General features: G+C 34.4%; 1 protein-coding gene and 1 long non-coding RNA gene across 3 annotated transcripts; both read right to left on the minus strand.

The window, feature by feature from the left end:
• Window positions 1-31: 31 nt before the first annotated feature.
• Window positions 32-2448, minus strand: LOC142541487 (uncharacterized). 2 transcript variants are annotated; one of them, XR_012819349.1, is made up of 4 exons: window positions 2335-2448; window positions 1813-2239; window positions 809-1530; window positions 32-724 (listed from the first exon to the last, which is right to left on the minus strand). It is a non-coding gene; the product is annotated as an uncharacterized LOC142541487 (long non-coding RNA). The 2 variants fall into 2 exon arrangements; XR_012819351.1 differs by lacking the exon at window positions 1813-2239.
• A 563-nt stretch (window positions 2449-3011) lies between these two features.
• LOC142542792 (ATP-dependent RNA helicase HAS1-like) lies at window positions 3012-11142 on the minus strand. The gene is made up of 12 exons (XM_075649617.1): window positions 10659-11142; window positions 10112-10297; window positions 9608-9793; window positions 8518-8601; window positions 8114-8155; window positions 7851-7922; window positions 7464-7763; window positions 7017-7055; window positions 6818-6922; window positions 4396-4464; window positions 4160-4285; window positions 3012-3575 (listed from the first exon to the last, which is right to left on the minus strand). The coding sequence occupies exons 1-12, from the start codon at window positions 11046-11048 to the stop codon at window positions 3396-3398; spliced, it is 1779 nt and encodes a 592-aa protein (XP_075505732.1). The 5' UTR covers window positions 11049-11142; the 3' UTR covers window positions 3012-3395.
• Window positions 11143-17214: the final 6072 nt, after the last annotated feature.

The following is a 17214-nucleotide window of genomic DNA, read 5'->3' on the forward strand; positions in this document are numbered from 1 at the left end:
TTTTACCTGTTAACCAAGCGAACATAAAAAGAAGATCGCCTCACGGCCAGTTCCTCCCAGTATATGCTAGAGCAATTCAACTACTACAACAAACCAGGCACTTGTAGCAATTTCATGGAATAATTGATCCCAAACCCAACTCGAATATCCCAAAAAAAAAAACCATAAATCGTGAACAGATTGGTTACCCACTCTAATTTCTTAAACTATGCTTTGTGTGGCACATGAATCAACAAAGTAAACTTTCTGTAGGATTTCTACAGATTGGTTTTCAATAAATTTCTGTGTCAGATCAACAAGAGGTAATCCAGAAAAATCTTTGTCACAAAATCTTGCCTCCACAACAGGTAAGGGGTTTAGCGGAACAGTTCTCAGCTCATCGCCTTCTCCGAGAACCTTTGAACAACTTGGACATCCAGAAAAATAAACTGCCGTCAACCATGAATTTGACTCTTCGACTTTTAGCGATGGAAGAAGTGATTTGTCATTAACCAGCGCGATGCCTCTCATGAGGTATGAAGAACTCCCTAGCAACTGCAATGAACTTTTGCAAAAACAGTTTAAATTGCTGGAACTCATCTACACTACAGGAGGCTCCAGAACGAAATGTCAAATTCTCTGTCTCCTTTACAAGACTATCATTTACAGAGGTAAACCGGCTCAGCCAAGAAAAAACACTGAATCCGCTGTCAATACTCAAATTGAGCTTGTCATCTACAATTCCCTATTTACATTGAATAAGAAGAGAGAATAGTAATTAAGCATTTCCTTCCTTCTGAAAACGTCTGAATGATGTGAATTAACTAACCACCATCCACCTTTCCGTAATTCTTCTGTTCTGATGCAGGAATTCCATCATCTATTCCAAGATTACCTTCAAGAAATGTCTTTTAAGCAATTTGTGCAAGGAGATTTAGATAGTTTTCTAAAAAATGGATAACATTGATGTTGTGAAATCCAATATATTTATGGAAGAAACTTTTGCAAACTCATCAAATAAGTTACGTGATAACTGAAGATAATACCTTAAACATGGTAGATATACATGAGGTATAGAAGCTTAGGCAGTTAATATATTTTGATTTAATAACGTTGACAAGAACCCAAAAAATAGAACCAAAGAAAAATTATAAACAGATGAAGCTGAAACATACATATCACTTTCAGCCTTGCTATTGCCCTTGGCCAGTAATCTTGGACTCCATCCACAAAATTCTAGGAGAAGAACAGCCTTGTCAGTTGAACAAAGGAAATCATTCAACCCTTCAGGAGAGGTTAAAGATTTTAGCGGCAGTTCATCGGGCGAAAGTGTCGTGACATAATGCAGAAAGGACAAAATGCTTTGCACTCGAAGTCTTCCCCTATATTTGTATGGGAAAGCATCATGGTGGTAAATAATTGTAATTCCATCATTAGCACCAAGTGAATCTGCCAGCATTCTTTCTGTATTTCTATATATTGAACCTCAAGTGCTCCCTGGCAACTGCATGAGCTAATTCCTTCATAAGGGACGGGGTGACTCGCCAGACCCTAGGGAAAATTGAAAGTCGCGGCCAATGTTCAAAGATCGTTCAGGAGAGAATTTAAGAAAAAGGAAAACGGGATAAAATCATCATAGAATTTACTGCCAGGTATAGTACAATCAGCAACAAAGCACTTTAAAATTTTAAACTGCTAATCCTGTGCCAAATTTTATAGTTATAATCTCGTGTCGCAGCTCCAAAAGTATGATAACACAAGGCACAGCATGAAACTAAGATGATCCCACAACCCCTTTTATTACACTGAATTTTTTTATCAAGCTGAACTTACCCCACCAAGACTACTCATAACATTTGTTGTAGATAGCTACACCAATAGCAAAGCTGGCGTGCATTACCACCTCTGACGTGGATTATCTGGCAAGCAGCCTAAGCCAAATTCTATTAACGGAGTTCGTACTTCCGACAAGAGCTAAAAAGCTTTAGACTTGTTAACACTTTCGAACAAGTGCTCCTGCGCTCTCCAATCGGAAGGCCTAGATGGATCCAGAAAATCGAACCAGGGTGACCCCAGGTAATGCTTCATGATAAAATCATTGTAATATCACCAGTATGTAAGGCTTCACCATAAAATCCTCCATTTTTTACAGGGGCAAATTAATCAATCCAGAGTTATTCGGTGAGGAAAAATGCTTGTATCAGTCTTTAATTTAACCTCCATAGAAAAAAAAAACAATACGCCTCCATTGTCCCATTATCTATAATAACAAAGCAGGTATCATAAACCTTGAAATTCTTCAATATAGGTACAATCAGTGTGCATGTGTATAAAAACAGAGAGATAATGTCATACATGGCACGGTGACCATCAGGAGGGCGTGCGGATGAAGGTGAATATAAGAGTAATTAAATTTACTAAGGATCTGCCATTGGACCTCAACGCCGCCCGGAAACTCGGCCGTAAACGTGATGGTTTAGCAGCAGCAGTAGTCTGGCGTAGGTATTTATTCTATTTTTCAACGCACAAATTTTTTTTTTTCACCGATTCAATTATCAATTTAATCTTTTCGTAATTTATCAAATTTCACCGATAAATTTCACTTTAATGCATCGAATGTGTACAAAATAACTAATACATAAAAAGTCGCTGGATTGATAATTTTTATCGAGTAAGACTTCAGTGGCCTCTGCAATTTTTTTGAGGCTGCAACCCCATTTGAATTGGAAACGACGCTAAATTCAGGAATTATATTTGGTTTTTTTTATTAAAAAAAAGTGTTTGAAGATGGAAATATTTTTAATTTTGTTTATTTCAGTCTCGAATTTAAACATTTTTCAAAATTTCATGAACTATATAAAACATCGTTATTTTTATTTCTATTTTTGAAACAGCATATGTCAGCCATTATCTTGATATTTTTGTTAGAAAAAGCACACATAAGTTGGTATTTCTATTTTGGAAACAGTACATGTTATCCAATTATCTTGATATTTTTTGTGCTAGAAAAAAGAACATATAAGTTGGATGTTGGCTCTAATGATTTATAGCTCACATAACACCAAAAATCGTGTCACATAACTAAACAAAGTTGTACAACTCGCCTCCCCAACACCATCAAGTGCAAGGATCCGAGCCAAAATGAACGAAGAAATAAAGTCAATGTATAGCTGCAGTACATGGTTCGATAGAGATCAAAATCAGGGTCAAGGTATATTGTTGGAGGACGACTGATCAAATGGTTAAAGTGAACAATGGAACCAACCTGACTCTAAAAAGAAGTGAAACTTACAAAAGTTGCATAATGCATCAGTTTTTGAGATGATAACATATCTAAACATACAAAAATTATCTAAAGATTTACTACTTCAAAGCTGAAGAGCCGTTTGCAAAAGAGCATATAGTTGGATTGAATGCTAATATCTGACAAACTGTCGTATGTCATCTTCGCCTTTCTTTCCATAGGGGTTGCTCTCGTTGAACCCATGCCGACTGCCTTCCGCTTTTCGTGCTTTCTTCCGGAACTTGGATGCGTTGCTATCAATGTTTAAATTTACTTTTGGAGGAGAATTAAAACCAAATGAAGCAGCCACAGCCTACCAAAAAGAATCGTATGTGAGAAGATGAATGTGAAGCCTTGAACATAATCAGGTATACTGTGGTGGTGATGGAAAGCAAATATGAGATACTAAATTGCTTGGGACTATTCAATCACTGAACTGAGTAAAGCATCAAGAAGCCTAACTACATATTTGACCTCCAATTCAAATTTGTTGTATCATTTATCGAATTACAAGTTCATCACAAAATTATCAGGTGTCTTAACATTTCTTGTTCACTATTTCTAGTCTCAATCATAGAGTTGGCATTATCTGCGAAAGTACTTTGATGAATCAGAAGCTATATCAGTTTACAAGATGGGAATTCTATGCATTATTCCGTAGTCCATTTCTTTAGCATCTTAGTAATGCAAGCGCATATTATTTTGAGAATTTCAATCTTTACATGTCAAGGACACTTTTCAGATTCCATGATCCGAGATTTCCCCACTAACATTTTATTGTTTAATTTCGAATGATAATGCTCAATTACTCCTACAACATATATAAGCAGCACATTTTCAAAGAATAAGTAAATGATTTTGAGATAAGATGCTCCAGCACAAAAACATAGTACACACCTGAAGATCAAGCTGGTGAACATTGAAGATATCCTTCATAGAATGAGAATTGTATGCTAATATGTAAGATCTGTATGCATCTTTAGCTGACTTATTCAAATAATAGTTGTTGGAAATCAACTTTTCCTGCATACATTGGATAATTACAATTATTTAAATTCCATTTAACTTCAGAAATAAATTTGATGAGACATTTTAGAAATAATGAAATAAAGAGCATGTTAACAAGCAACTACCAGGTGAGACTGAATATTTGCTAGCTTCTTCTGATCAAACTCGTACTCTTTGACCGGCACTTTTGCTGCCTGAGATAGCCGGTAAACATAAAACATATTTTCAGGAAAAAAAAGAGAGTAATACAAATGAAATAGCTCCAAAGGGCTTTCTCCTTTGTTTTTTATCCAATCAACATCATAAACCTATCTTAAACAGAGTATGCTACAACCTATCTATACTATCTATAAATATGTGAGTTTGAATTGTAAATTTACTTGATTACCCTTTCACTCACCATTACTTCATTAATGTTTTATTTATTTATTTATCTATAAATATGTGAGTTTGAATTGTGAATTTACTTGATTACCCTTTCACTCACCATTACTTCATTAATGTTTTATTTATTTATTTAGGTGAGATAAGTTTAAATTGTTAACTTAATTAGTTATCATTTCACTCACCATTACCTCATTAATGTTTTATTTATTTATTTATGTGACTTTTCAATTTTCTGATTTAAAGATTGATATTGAAAATAAAAATAACTTTATTTCATTATTTTAGTTGAATGGACGACAAATATTACAAACACATTAATATGATACTTTATTTTATTTTTAATTTCATAAATTATGATATTTAATTAATGTCTTAATACACATATCAAACTTCAGAAAATGTCATTCTTTATAGTAGACCATGTAGATTTTATATGCTTTTTTGCAAATTTTTCTTATATTTTATTTTTCGTATAATTTGATTAGTTTGATTTATTTCAACTAGACAGAAAAATTAATGATAAATTAAAAAGAGCGAAAATTACTTTCTACTTTTGTATTAAATTTATTAGATAATCCTTATAATTTTTTAACGAAGATAATTATTTTAATAAATATGAATTATAGTGATAATTTAGTTTCATTCATTAGAAAAATATGATATTTTTTAACATTTTATTACTTATTGTTTTATTTATATATGTGTTTTACTACACATATTTATTTGATTGATATTATTTAAAAAATGTATTTACCATGAAATATTAATCATCAATATTAATTTACAAATGATCCATTCTGATATAAAATTAACTATCTATAATATGTATTCTAAAAAAAACAGAGAAAGTTAAACAAAATCTGCAATGAGTTAAAAGTTATCAGATCTATATACCTATAAATATATGAGTTTGATTTGTCAATTTTCTTAGTTACAGTTTTACACACCATTATTTAATTAATGTTTCATTTATTTATTTTGATTAATTTTTAATTTTCTGATTTAAAAGTTGAGATGAAAAATGAGAATAAATTTATTTTATTATTTTAGTTGAATTGACGAAAAATATTACAAATATATTAGTATGATACTTTTTTATATTTTTAATTTAATAAATTGTGATATTAATTAATGTCTCAATATATATCTCAAACTTACATTTTTCTGCAAGTGTTATAAAAACTACGCGAGAAAATGTCATTTTTCTTATGGTGTTTTTCCAATTAAAATGGATATTGAGAGCATGCAGATTCTATATGCTCTTTTGCAAATTTTTCTAATATTTTATTTGCAATATAATTTGATTATTTTGAGTTATTTCAACTTTATTCATAGAAAAAGAAATTAACGTATACTTTTGTATTAAATTTATGAGATAATATTTTTTTTATTTAAGATAATTCTTATAATAAATATGAATTATAGTGCTAATTTATTATCATTTGTTAGAAATTAAATTTTTTATATATGATATTTTTAAACTGAATGTTACGTATATGTGTTTTACTACATATATTTATGTGATTGACATTATTTTAAAATTTTATTTAACATGAAATTATTAATCATCAATATTAATTTTCAAATGATCTATTATGATATAAATTAACTATGTATAATATATATTTTAAAAAAGGAGAAAGTTAAACAAAATTCGCAAGAAGTTAAAAGTTAGCAAAAACAAAATCGATATTTAACTTAATAACAAGTTTAGGGGTTTTATTTTAACATCATTATGATAATTTAGTTAATTAAGAGAATTTTATTTGACAATCACTATATGCACTTCATTTAAAAATATTGTGATTTATGTTTTAGTAATATTCATTATTCTATTAATTTTATTTTTATTGTTTTTCATTGTGAATAATATTTGGATGAAAAATATCTTTGTTAATTTGATAGAGCTATCATTATGTTATAATCACACGAATTGAAAAATATTATATAAATAAATGAATATATTTGATTTATCGTCATCATGTATTTTTATTTATTGTGTTTTGATATATTTAGATTAATAAATACTTATAAACAAGATGTTATTCAAACGATTTTAAAAATTATCTAAATCTTTATTTTTCATTATTAGTCACCTACGTGGTCATTCCTAGTTTCCTTATATATACGCTATTTCCAGTAAAAAAAGGTAATCCAAACCTTAAGATATCGAAGAAACTGTAACTCCTCTGGAATCAAGAAAAGTAAGGCATTTCCTTTTGCACCTTCCCCGCGAGCGGTTCGACCAACTCTGTGAATGTACTCCTAAAAGTAGCAACAGAAAACCACTAGCTAAGAGATCTAAGGAACACCCAAGATTAAATGGCAAATGTACTTTGTATAGAAAGTTTTTTAGTACCTTAGGCTCATCTGGAGGATCAAACTGCACAATCCAATCCTACCAATACAAATAGACAAAAACCTTTAGTCCAATATCAAATACAAACTAAAAAGAGGGGGCGAAACCTTGATCGTGTAAAACCTCACATTAACCTTGAAAATGTTTCTTATTTGTTAGACTTAATAAATTTCTGCAAGTTATGCATTTGTTCTGCTCTGAAACAATCAATCAAACAATAACTAAGGCTAAGAGGTAATTTGTTGAAAGAAGAAAGAGGATCACGATTCTTGAACTCATTTCAACAATCTTGTAACATTGAATACTAATACAACCACTCTCTCCTTTTCAATTTCAATTTTTTCCTCACTTTAAACTCCCAACATTCATCTGCTTATTTTCTCTCCAGTCCTTTATTCCTATTCGGCAGAAATAGTAGGTTTAGTATAGGGACATGACATGACATACCACTGCAGGGATATCCAGACCACGAGCAGCTACATCTGTACACAGTAAGATTCCCTTCTCGGCTTTGCAAAAATCAAAAAAAGTAGAAGTTCGCTTCTGCTGCTTTTGCTTGCCATGGATGTCAAGACAATCTATCTGAATATATCTAAGAAGTTCCGAGTGGAATTTGACAGAGTTACATGATGAGAAAAAAACCATTATTTTCTTTGACAGATTCCTCTTTAAGAATGAATAAAGAAGACTAAATCTCTTAGCACTTGGGATGACAGAGAATCCTTGTTGCAACCCTTCATTGGTTACCTGTGCCAATTATTGTCATATGTAGGAATTAATAAAATCAAGGTTTTTGGCAGAGCGAAGATAAGAAAAATAAAAATGTTGATATACCCTCTTCCTTCCATCATCCACGTCGATAACGATCGGGGCTGTTTGAAATGATAATCTTGCAAGATCCTTGACCTAAAATTGAAAATAAATTTCCTTTAACTCCAAGCAATTTGTCAAAAACTCTTTTGAGGTAGAATTTAAAATGTTGTCGAAGCTTATGCAAACCAAACAAATCTTATTTTGCATCCCAGTTCCTCCAAAAAAAAATAACATTCTAAAATAACGGACAAGCAATCTTACTCTAGCAGACAGAAACATTATACCTTATTCGTTTGTGTAGCAGAGAAAAGAGCTGTCTGTCTCTCCTGCATGATAAGTAGTTTGTCAATAAATGTATGAATGAGGGACAATGAAGTGTTCCAGAAACGATTACTTTAATAGTTGTTGTCACCACCATGCGTAAAAAGATCATAAAAATTATATACAAGGTTTAAGCCCAAATGTATAACAATTTACTAGCATAATTTGAATCATTCCAATACGATGATGTTACAGAACCTAAAACTTAAAAAGTTTGTTAAGAGAAGAAATTAATATTTATATTCTTTTAACATGCCAAGGGTGGAATGGGCTGAGAACACTTAACTGAAATCTCTAAAAAAATGAATGGGTGAAAATCAATTTTAGAAACAAATAAGCCTGTCAATCTTAGCATTGGCATAAGTACCTTCGGCAAGATTTTAATGATTTGTTTCATTTCTTCTTCAAAATTAGCTTCTAAAATCCTGTCAGCTTCATCGATCACAAGGCACTGCAAATCCAACAAATAAAGTTAAAAGTTAAAACAATAATAAAGAAGAAAGAGTGTTATTGTGGCGGTGTTAGGGTGTGTATTTTGGGTTTTCTCAATTTGTGGGGAGGCAGGGCAGCGGGGAATTGGGGATCATGGAGGTCCAACAAGGTATAGACGTGCCCTTGAAAAAGATCACATAGAGAATGAAACTTTTCTCAAAGAATGCCATTATCTCATTTTTAAATTAATCAACACCGTTTGGAGTTTTTTCAAAATTCAAAGCCTGTGAATTCTCTCACATGCTCAGAAACACACTGATAAACTACAAGAAATCTTATAGAAATATATTAGCCCAAGGACTACTCGGTAAAAATTGGGACAGCTAAAAGTTAAAAGTTCCAGGTTTCAGGACATGAATCTTTTGATTATCATCAGAAATCAGAAATCAGAAAGTTCAGTTTGTGCTGCAATTGACAACAGAAAAACAAAACCTTCAAGAGTCATAGTTGAATTAACTCTAAATGGCAACGGTTCACCAGACACCCCAAGACGAGTTAAAAGACAAAAAAAGCAATCATCAGTTACCAGTGGAAAGTTTTTTTAACCAACTAAGGAAATTTCTGGCCCTCGAGACATGATTCGGTCACTGTTATTCTAAAGGTTTTGAGTCTCTTCCAACTAGTTCATTCTGGCAAAAATCCAATGTTAAAAATTTTATAGCATATAACAAGATAAGATCTTCACTAATTAAATTTTTTATAAAAAAAGAATCGCACTTCGCAATTCTCTACTGTACATAATTTCAATAATTCGTTTGCATCAGATTAGCAAAATTCAATCAACAGGTTAGCATTGTGAAAATCTCTCTGTTGGAGAGAATACATAAAATGCTGACCGATAAAAATAAAAGGTAAATGCTCCAAATATTCCGATAGAGGAATAGCCAAACATGGATAGGATGACTATGCTTACAATGTGAGAAACTGACAATCAAGTAACAACTATTTAAAGGAAAAAACAGTACCTTCAGGTTTTTATAGATAAAACCTTTAGTATTTTGAAGGTGGTCAAGAAGTCGACCAGGGGTTGCCACAAGGATATTCACCCCTTTGACAATACGCTCGGCTTCTCCTCTTCGCGACGAACCACCAATAACCAAACCAAGTGTCTGTGAATGATACTTCAGAAGGTCCTTTGCCACAGCATGTGTCTGCATTATTGAGCCGAATATCATATATCAATATAAAGAATTTAAGCATCACAAAACTGAAAGATGCAAATTTTTTCTTTTCAATTGATTATAACTGAGATGTTTAGGAAAAATGAGAAAACCTACTGCATAGCAACATCAATAGAACTGCCAAGAAACTTAACTGAGAAACTCAATTTCTTATAGAAAACGATTTCACATATAAGAAATGGATGAAGTCCATAACAAGTAAAGTACGACCTCTTGCATTAATCGTCGAAATACTCAACTGCGACATACCAAAACAAAAAAATAAAAAACACATAAAATAATATATACCTGTATGGCCAACTCTCTTGTTGGACAAATGACAACAACACCAGTTCCATTTCGAGGTGTAAAGTGGATATGATGCAACAATTCAACAGCTGGGACCAAAAAGGCAAGGGTTTTCCCGGAACCTGTCCTTGCAGCTCCTAGAATGTCTTTGCCTTCCAAAAGTCGAGGGATTGCTCTTGCTTGGATCTTCATTTGATTCAAAAACAATAGAAAAGCAAAACTTCAATAGCAAAAAATGGTGATGTTTGACATCTGACAATCTGATGACTAAAAGAGTGATGTATTGAAATTGGGATTAAAAAAAATGTGGATATATATAAATTTGGGAGGTTCCTGTCGATCTTGCATACAGGCTCACTCCTAATTTATCAAGACTATCACCAAAAACAATGTGCACCACAAGCAACATTTCACTTCAAAATTAAGCTCGAATATTAGTCTACGAACCAGGAAAGTCAGAAACAAAAATATTGTCATCTCCAAAACATAACAAACAATTATAAAAATCATCAGCAAAAGGAGTGGTTCCTAAGATTATAATTTGAACCTGAGTCATGTATTTGAAACCCAAGTCTTTGATAGCATTAATAGTGGGTTCAGACAGTGGCATGTCCACAAACGCCTCCGTGCTCATAATACCAGATCCACTCTTCAAACGTCTGTCCAAATCAATCTCCTTCTCCTCCTCCTCCTTTTCTGCTTCACCCTGTTTTTCTTCATTCCCCTTCACCTTCTTCTCCTTTTCTTTCTTATTAACATGTCCCTCTTGTTCTCCCTGTTCCGAATGAGCAAATTCTTCTGCCGCAACTTCTGCATGGGGTTGTGGAGTTGCTACTGTATTCTTCCTGACTCTCTTTCTTTTTCGCTTTTTGCTAACGGAATCCATGGCTCTATTTTCAGAGGCTTCTCCAGGTGTTTGTTCTTCGATATCTGCCATTATTCGTCGCTGAGTTTGCAGAGCTTCGTTGGAGAAGAGAGAGCCAGAGGTCCAAGGCAAGATATCAAGTGCGAGGAGGAATGCGGCCGGGGGATGCATATCAGGTGAGAAACAATATAGGTGCGCTAGATGGGCTTAACATTTATGGGCTTTTGTTATTCTTGCCCCGTACAAATTTGAATTTTCATCGGCCCATCTACAATTTAAAAAAACATCCATAATCCAAGTCCACCTTCATTTTCTGACGTGGTATAGCACTAGGCCCAAAAGCAATATTCACATATTAATCTACCATATTAAAAATTAATTTCAAAACTTTTCGAATTCTTATTAAAATATTCAAATTTTAATATGAAAGTTCTTTAAAATATAAAATCTATACTATTTTATTAAGTTTTAGACAGAGTAACTAACTTTAGCGTCATGATCTGTTTTAATAATTATATATATTAATAAAATGTTACAATTTTAATGCAAGTTATATGTAATTCAGCGGATAGAGTCATTGTTTATATATCAAAATTAAAGTATAGTCCCTCACTATTTCTTATAATTATATTTTGATCCTCGTTTAAATATAAATCAAATGAATTATAAAAAAATATTATACAAGCACGCAATGCGTGCGTCGGTGCATTAATATATTTAAATATATGCAATGGTTATGACGTTTCATTAAATATCTACTAAGTTTTGTGATTTTCTAGAATTTGTGAATTTATTTTTTTCTGTACGATTATAATCAATTTAGTTAATCTGTATTTTGAATAATTATTTAAACGCTTGTATTTATTAATTTTAGTTATTAATTGCATATAACAACACCTCGTATATCTCTCGCGAGTTAAAAACTAGTATATATTTAATACACTATATTTAGCTTTTGATTTGTTCATGTAATTATTTATTGTATGAAAATTGAAAGAGAGACATGCGTGTTGTGTGGAGATATGGAGGAGGAGCGATTAGAGTTTTTGAGATTGAGTATTTCACATATTTTGAAGAAGAAAGAAAATGTAGGCGGTGAATTTGGAACTCTGGATTTTGTTTTTTTTCGTAAAAACTTAGGTGAGATTGTCTCGTAAATTAATTTATAAGACGTGTATTTTATTTAGGTCATTCATAAAAAACATATTATTTTTTATTATAAATATGCACATAGTTGACCCATCTCACGAATAAAATATGTGATGTCGTCTACTTGTTCTTTTCTTTTAAAAAAAAATTTGAGAGAGACTTTGGATTTTAATTGAATTAGTTGTATATATAATTGGAATTTAGGCATAAAATTGTTCAATTAAGTGATAATTTCAACTTTGCAGCCATGAAATTTTTGAGATTTGAGGTGTGTGTTGATAAATTTGAGGAGGTCTCTTGTAGAAGGTCTCACGAATTTTTATCTGTGAGACGGGTCAACCATACCGATATTCACAATAAAAAGTCTCTACCGATATTCACAATAAAAAGTAATACTCGTCGGCAAAGTAGGGGGTACCAATAAAAGAAAGGAAAATAAAAACATGGGAGGAAAAGTATGATGCGTGGTTGGCCATGCAATTTCATGGCAATTTCGTGGAAAGTTTGAATACGCGTTTTTAACGCGTATTCACACGGTCAAGAGGCTCTATAAATAGAGTTCCCCTCTTCATTCTGAAATCATTCCTTCTTCGAGTTTTCTCTCATCCTATTAGTTCTATAATATTTGTGAGGTGTTTGTTCTACTGTATTAAGAGAGTGTGTGATCTATTTGGAAACACAGTGAGTGAGTTGTACACCACAAAATATTATAGTAGAATTCTTTTCATCTTGCCCGTGGGTTTTACCCTAATAATTTTTAGGGGTTTTCCACATAAATCTCGGTGTCCAATTTATTCTTTATTTTCGGGTTTTATTATCTCAAATTTCGCACGTGGGACCAACAAGTGGTATCAGAGCCTTGGTTTAAAATTTCTTAAAATTCTGAGTATGCTCTGTGGTTGCAGCCTAGACTGATCTTCCACATCAGAAAAGATTTTTTGAGATTTTTTATTTAAGGCGGGATTATTTTGTCCGGTCTACTAAAATTGTTGTAAAGTTCAACGGAAGCAATTTTATGCTATGGAAAATAAAGATACAAGCAGTTTTAAGAAAGGAGAATTTATTGGCGGCTATTGAGATAGACCGGTGGAGATTACAGATGATGGAAAGTGGAATGAGATAAATGATAATGATGTTGTCAATTTACACTTGGCTATAGCAGACGAATTTTTGTCAAGTATCTCTGAGATAAAAACAGCCAAAGTTATCTGGGATACTCTGACAAAGATGTACGAGGTCAAGTCGCTACACAACATGATTTTCCTAAAGAGAAGGCTTTATACTCTTCGGATGGCGGCATAAAATAGGGGAAAATGAACGTGCGGAGCTTCTACTTCAAAGTCTACCAGATTCATATGATCAACATATCATCAACATTACCAACAATATTCTTATGGGCTTTCTAAGATTCGACGATGTCTTAACTGCGGTTCTCGGAGAAGAAACCCGGCGCAAGATTAAGGAAGACATGTTTGTTACTTCGGAGCAGGCAGAGGCTTCGCCGATGATAAGAGGAAGATTTATGGACCGTGACTCCAGTGGGAGCCAAAGACGAGGTAGATCAAAATCGAGAAGTAAGAAGAAAAATATTTACTGTTTTAAATGTGGTGGTAAAGGGCACTTCAAGAAAGAATGTATGAGTATCGATAAAATTTCTCAAGGAAATGTGGTCAGTACTTCAGGCAGTGATGAAATATTATTCAGCGAAGCAACAACAGTTGCAGAAGGCAGACACAAATTTTGTGACACATGGATACTGGATTCAGGAGCGACGTGGCACATGACATCTCGGAGAGAATGGTTTGATCATTATGAACCAGTCTCAGGAGGATCTGTATTCGTGGGAAATGGTCATGCCTTGAAAATCGCTGGGGTCGGTACTATCAAAATAAAGATGTTTGATGGTACCATTCGCACCATACAAGAGGTACGACATGTGAAAGGACTGACAAAAAATCTTTTGTCCTTAGGGCAATTGGATGACATCAGGTGCAAAACTCGTATCGAGAACGAGATCATGAAAATTGTGAAGGGCGTGCTTGTGGTTATGAAGGCGGAAAAGGTTGCTGCAAATCTGTATGTACTTTTGGGAGAAACACACAAAGAGGCAGAACTGGCTGTTGCATCAATTGGTTCAGGAGAAGAATTAACAGTGTTATGGCATAGAAAACTCGGACATATGTCAAAACGAGGGTTGAAAATTCTCTCAGAACGGAAGCTGCTGCCGGGACTTACAAAAGTGTCACTACCCTTTTGTGACCACTGTGTTACCAGTAAACAACACAGATTAAAGTTTGACACTTCTACTGCCAGGAGCAAAAGCATATTGGAGCTGATTCATTCGGATGTTTGGCAAGCACCGGTTGTATCCTTAGGAGGAGCGAGATACTTTGTCTCATTCATTGACGATTTTTCTAGGAGATGTTGGGTGTATCCAATCAAGAAGAAATCAGATGTTTTCCAGATCTTCAAAAATTTCAAAGCGCGGGTTGAACTTGATTCTGAAAAGAAAATCAAGTGTCTGAGGACTGACAATGGAGGAGAATATACCAGTGATGAGTTTGATGCATATTGTCAACATGAAGGCATCAAAAGACAATTCACGACGGCTTACACACATCAACAGAATGGAGTGGCGAAGCGGATGAACAGAACCTTGTTGGACAGAACAAGAGCTATGTTGAGGACTGCGGGTCTAGAAAAGTCATTTTTGGCGGAAGCAGTCAAAACCGCTTGTTATATATCAATCGTTCTCCTTCAGTGGCGATTGATCTGAAGACTCCGATGGATATGTGGACTGATAAGCCAACAGATTATTCTCATTTGCATACATTTGGAAGTCCTGTGTACGTTCTGTACAATGAGCAAGAAAGATCGAAGTTGGATTCGAAATCCAGAAAATGTATCTTCTTGGGTTATGCTGATGGAGTAAAGGGGTTTCAGTTTGTGGGATCCTACTGTTCACAAGCTTGTCATCAGTAGGGATGTTATCTTCGAGAAAGATAAAATAAAGGGAGACAAAGGCACACCGAATTCAGAAACTACTATATTTCAGGTGGAGAATAAGACAGACGAAGGTCAAGTTTCCTGTGAAGCAGTATCAGAGCACGAAGAACAAGAACATATTGAGTCTGAGGTTTCCAATGTGAGGCAGTCAACTCGAGACAGAAGACCACCAGGTTGGCTTTCAGATTATGTCACTGAAAGCAACATTGCATATTGTCTATTATCAGAGGATGGTGAGCCATCGAGTTTCCACGAGGCTACTCAAAGCTCGGACGTATCCTTGTGGATGATAGCAATGCAAGAAGAGTTGGAGGCATTAGACATGAATAAAACTTGGGATCTTAGTTACACTACCACAAGGAAGAAAAGCCATTGATACAGATGGGTCTATAAGATCAAGCGTGATGGCAATAACCAAGTGGAGCGGTATCATGCTAGATTGGTGGTAAAAGGGTATGCTCAGAAAGAAGGCATTGACTTCAATGAGATGTTTTCTCCTGTGGTTCGACTTACAACAGTCAGAGTTGTGTTGGCATTGTGTGCGGTGTTCGACCTACGTCTAGAACTAGCTAGATGTAAAAACGGTATTTCTTCATGGAGATCTTAAAGAAGAAATCTATATGCTCCAGCCAGAAGGTTTTGCGGAGAAAGGCAAAGAGAAATTGGTTTGCAGGTTGAAGAAATCTCTGTACGGTCTCAAACAAGCGCCGAGGTGTTGGTACAAGAGATTTGATTCCTATATCATGAGCCTTGGATACAACAGACTGAGTGCAGACCCTTGTACGTATTTCAAGAGGTCTAGTGATGATTATATCATTTTGCTGTTGTATGTGGACGATATGTTGGTAGCAAGCCTCAACAAAGATCAGGTCCAAGGATTGAAGGCACAGTTGGCTAGGGAATTTGATATGAAGGACTTGAGACCAGCAAACAAGATTCTAGAGATGCAACTTCACCGAGATAGAAGTAACAGAAATATTTGGCTTTCACAGAGAAATTATTTGAAGAAAGTCTTGCAACGCTTCAACATGCAAGATAGTAAGTCAATCTCGACCCCTCTTCCTGTTAACTTCAAGTTATCCTCCGAGATGTGTCCTAGCAGTGAAGCAGAGAGGATGGAGATGTCTCGAGACCATATGCATCAGCAGTGGGAAGCTTGATGTTCGCCATGATCTGTATAAGACCGGACATTGCTCAAGCAGTGGGAGCAGTTAGTCGATATATGGTGAATCCTGGAAGAGAGCATTGGAGCACTGTTAAGAGGATCCTTAGATACATTAAGGGTACCTCGAATGCTGCATTATGTTATGAAGGATCGGATTTTACACTCAGGGGTTATGTCGATTCAGATTATGCAGGTGATCCTGATAATAGGAAATCTACTACTTGGTTATGTGTTTACACTTTGCAGGGGGAGCAGTAAGCTGAGTTTCAAAACTGCAAACAGTTGTAGCGTTATCTACAACAGAAGCAGATTACATGGCAGCTACTCAAGCGTGCAAGGAGGCAATATGGATTAAAAGGTTATTGGAGGAGATCAGACACAAACAAGAGAATGTTCCTTTGTTTTGTGACAGTCAGAGTGCCTTGCACATTGCAAGTAATCCAGCCTTTCATTCCAGGACGAAACACATTGGAGTCCAATTTCACTTTGTGCGGAAGTAGTAGAAGAAGAAAGCGTGGATATGCAGAAGATTCATACAAAAGATAACATATCTGATTTTCTGACCAAGCCAGTGAACACTGATAAGTTTGAGTGGTGTAGATATTTAAGTGGCCTAGCGGAAACGTAAGCAGTAGGGAATGTCAAGATTGAAAGGATCTGTGGAAATGTGTTTGATTCTCAACCAAATCTCCAATTGGGAGAAATGTCGGCAAAGTAGGGGGGACCAATAAAAGAAAGGAAAATAAAAACGTGGGAGGAAAAGTATGATGCGTGGTTGGCTATGCAATTTCATGGCAATTTCGTGGAAAGTTCGAATACGCATTTTTAACGCGTATTCACACGGTCAAGAGGCTCTATAAATAGAGATCTCATCTTCATTCTGAAATCATCACTTCTTCGAGTTTTCTCTCATCCTAT

Source organism: Primulina tabacum, chromosome 4 (genome assembly GCF_025594145.1).
Source record: "Primulina tabacum isolate GXHZ01 chromosome 4, ASM2559414v2, whole genome shotgun sequence".
NCBI classification, from domain to species: Eukaryota; Viridiplantae; Streptophyta; class Magnoliopsida; order Lamiales; family Gesneriaceae; genus Primulina; species Primulina tabacum.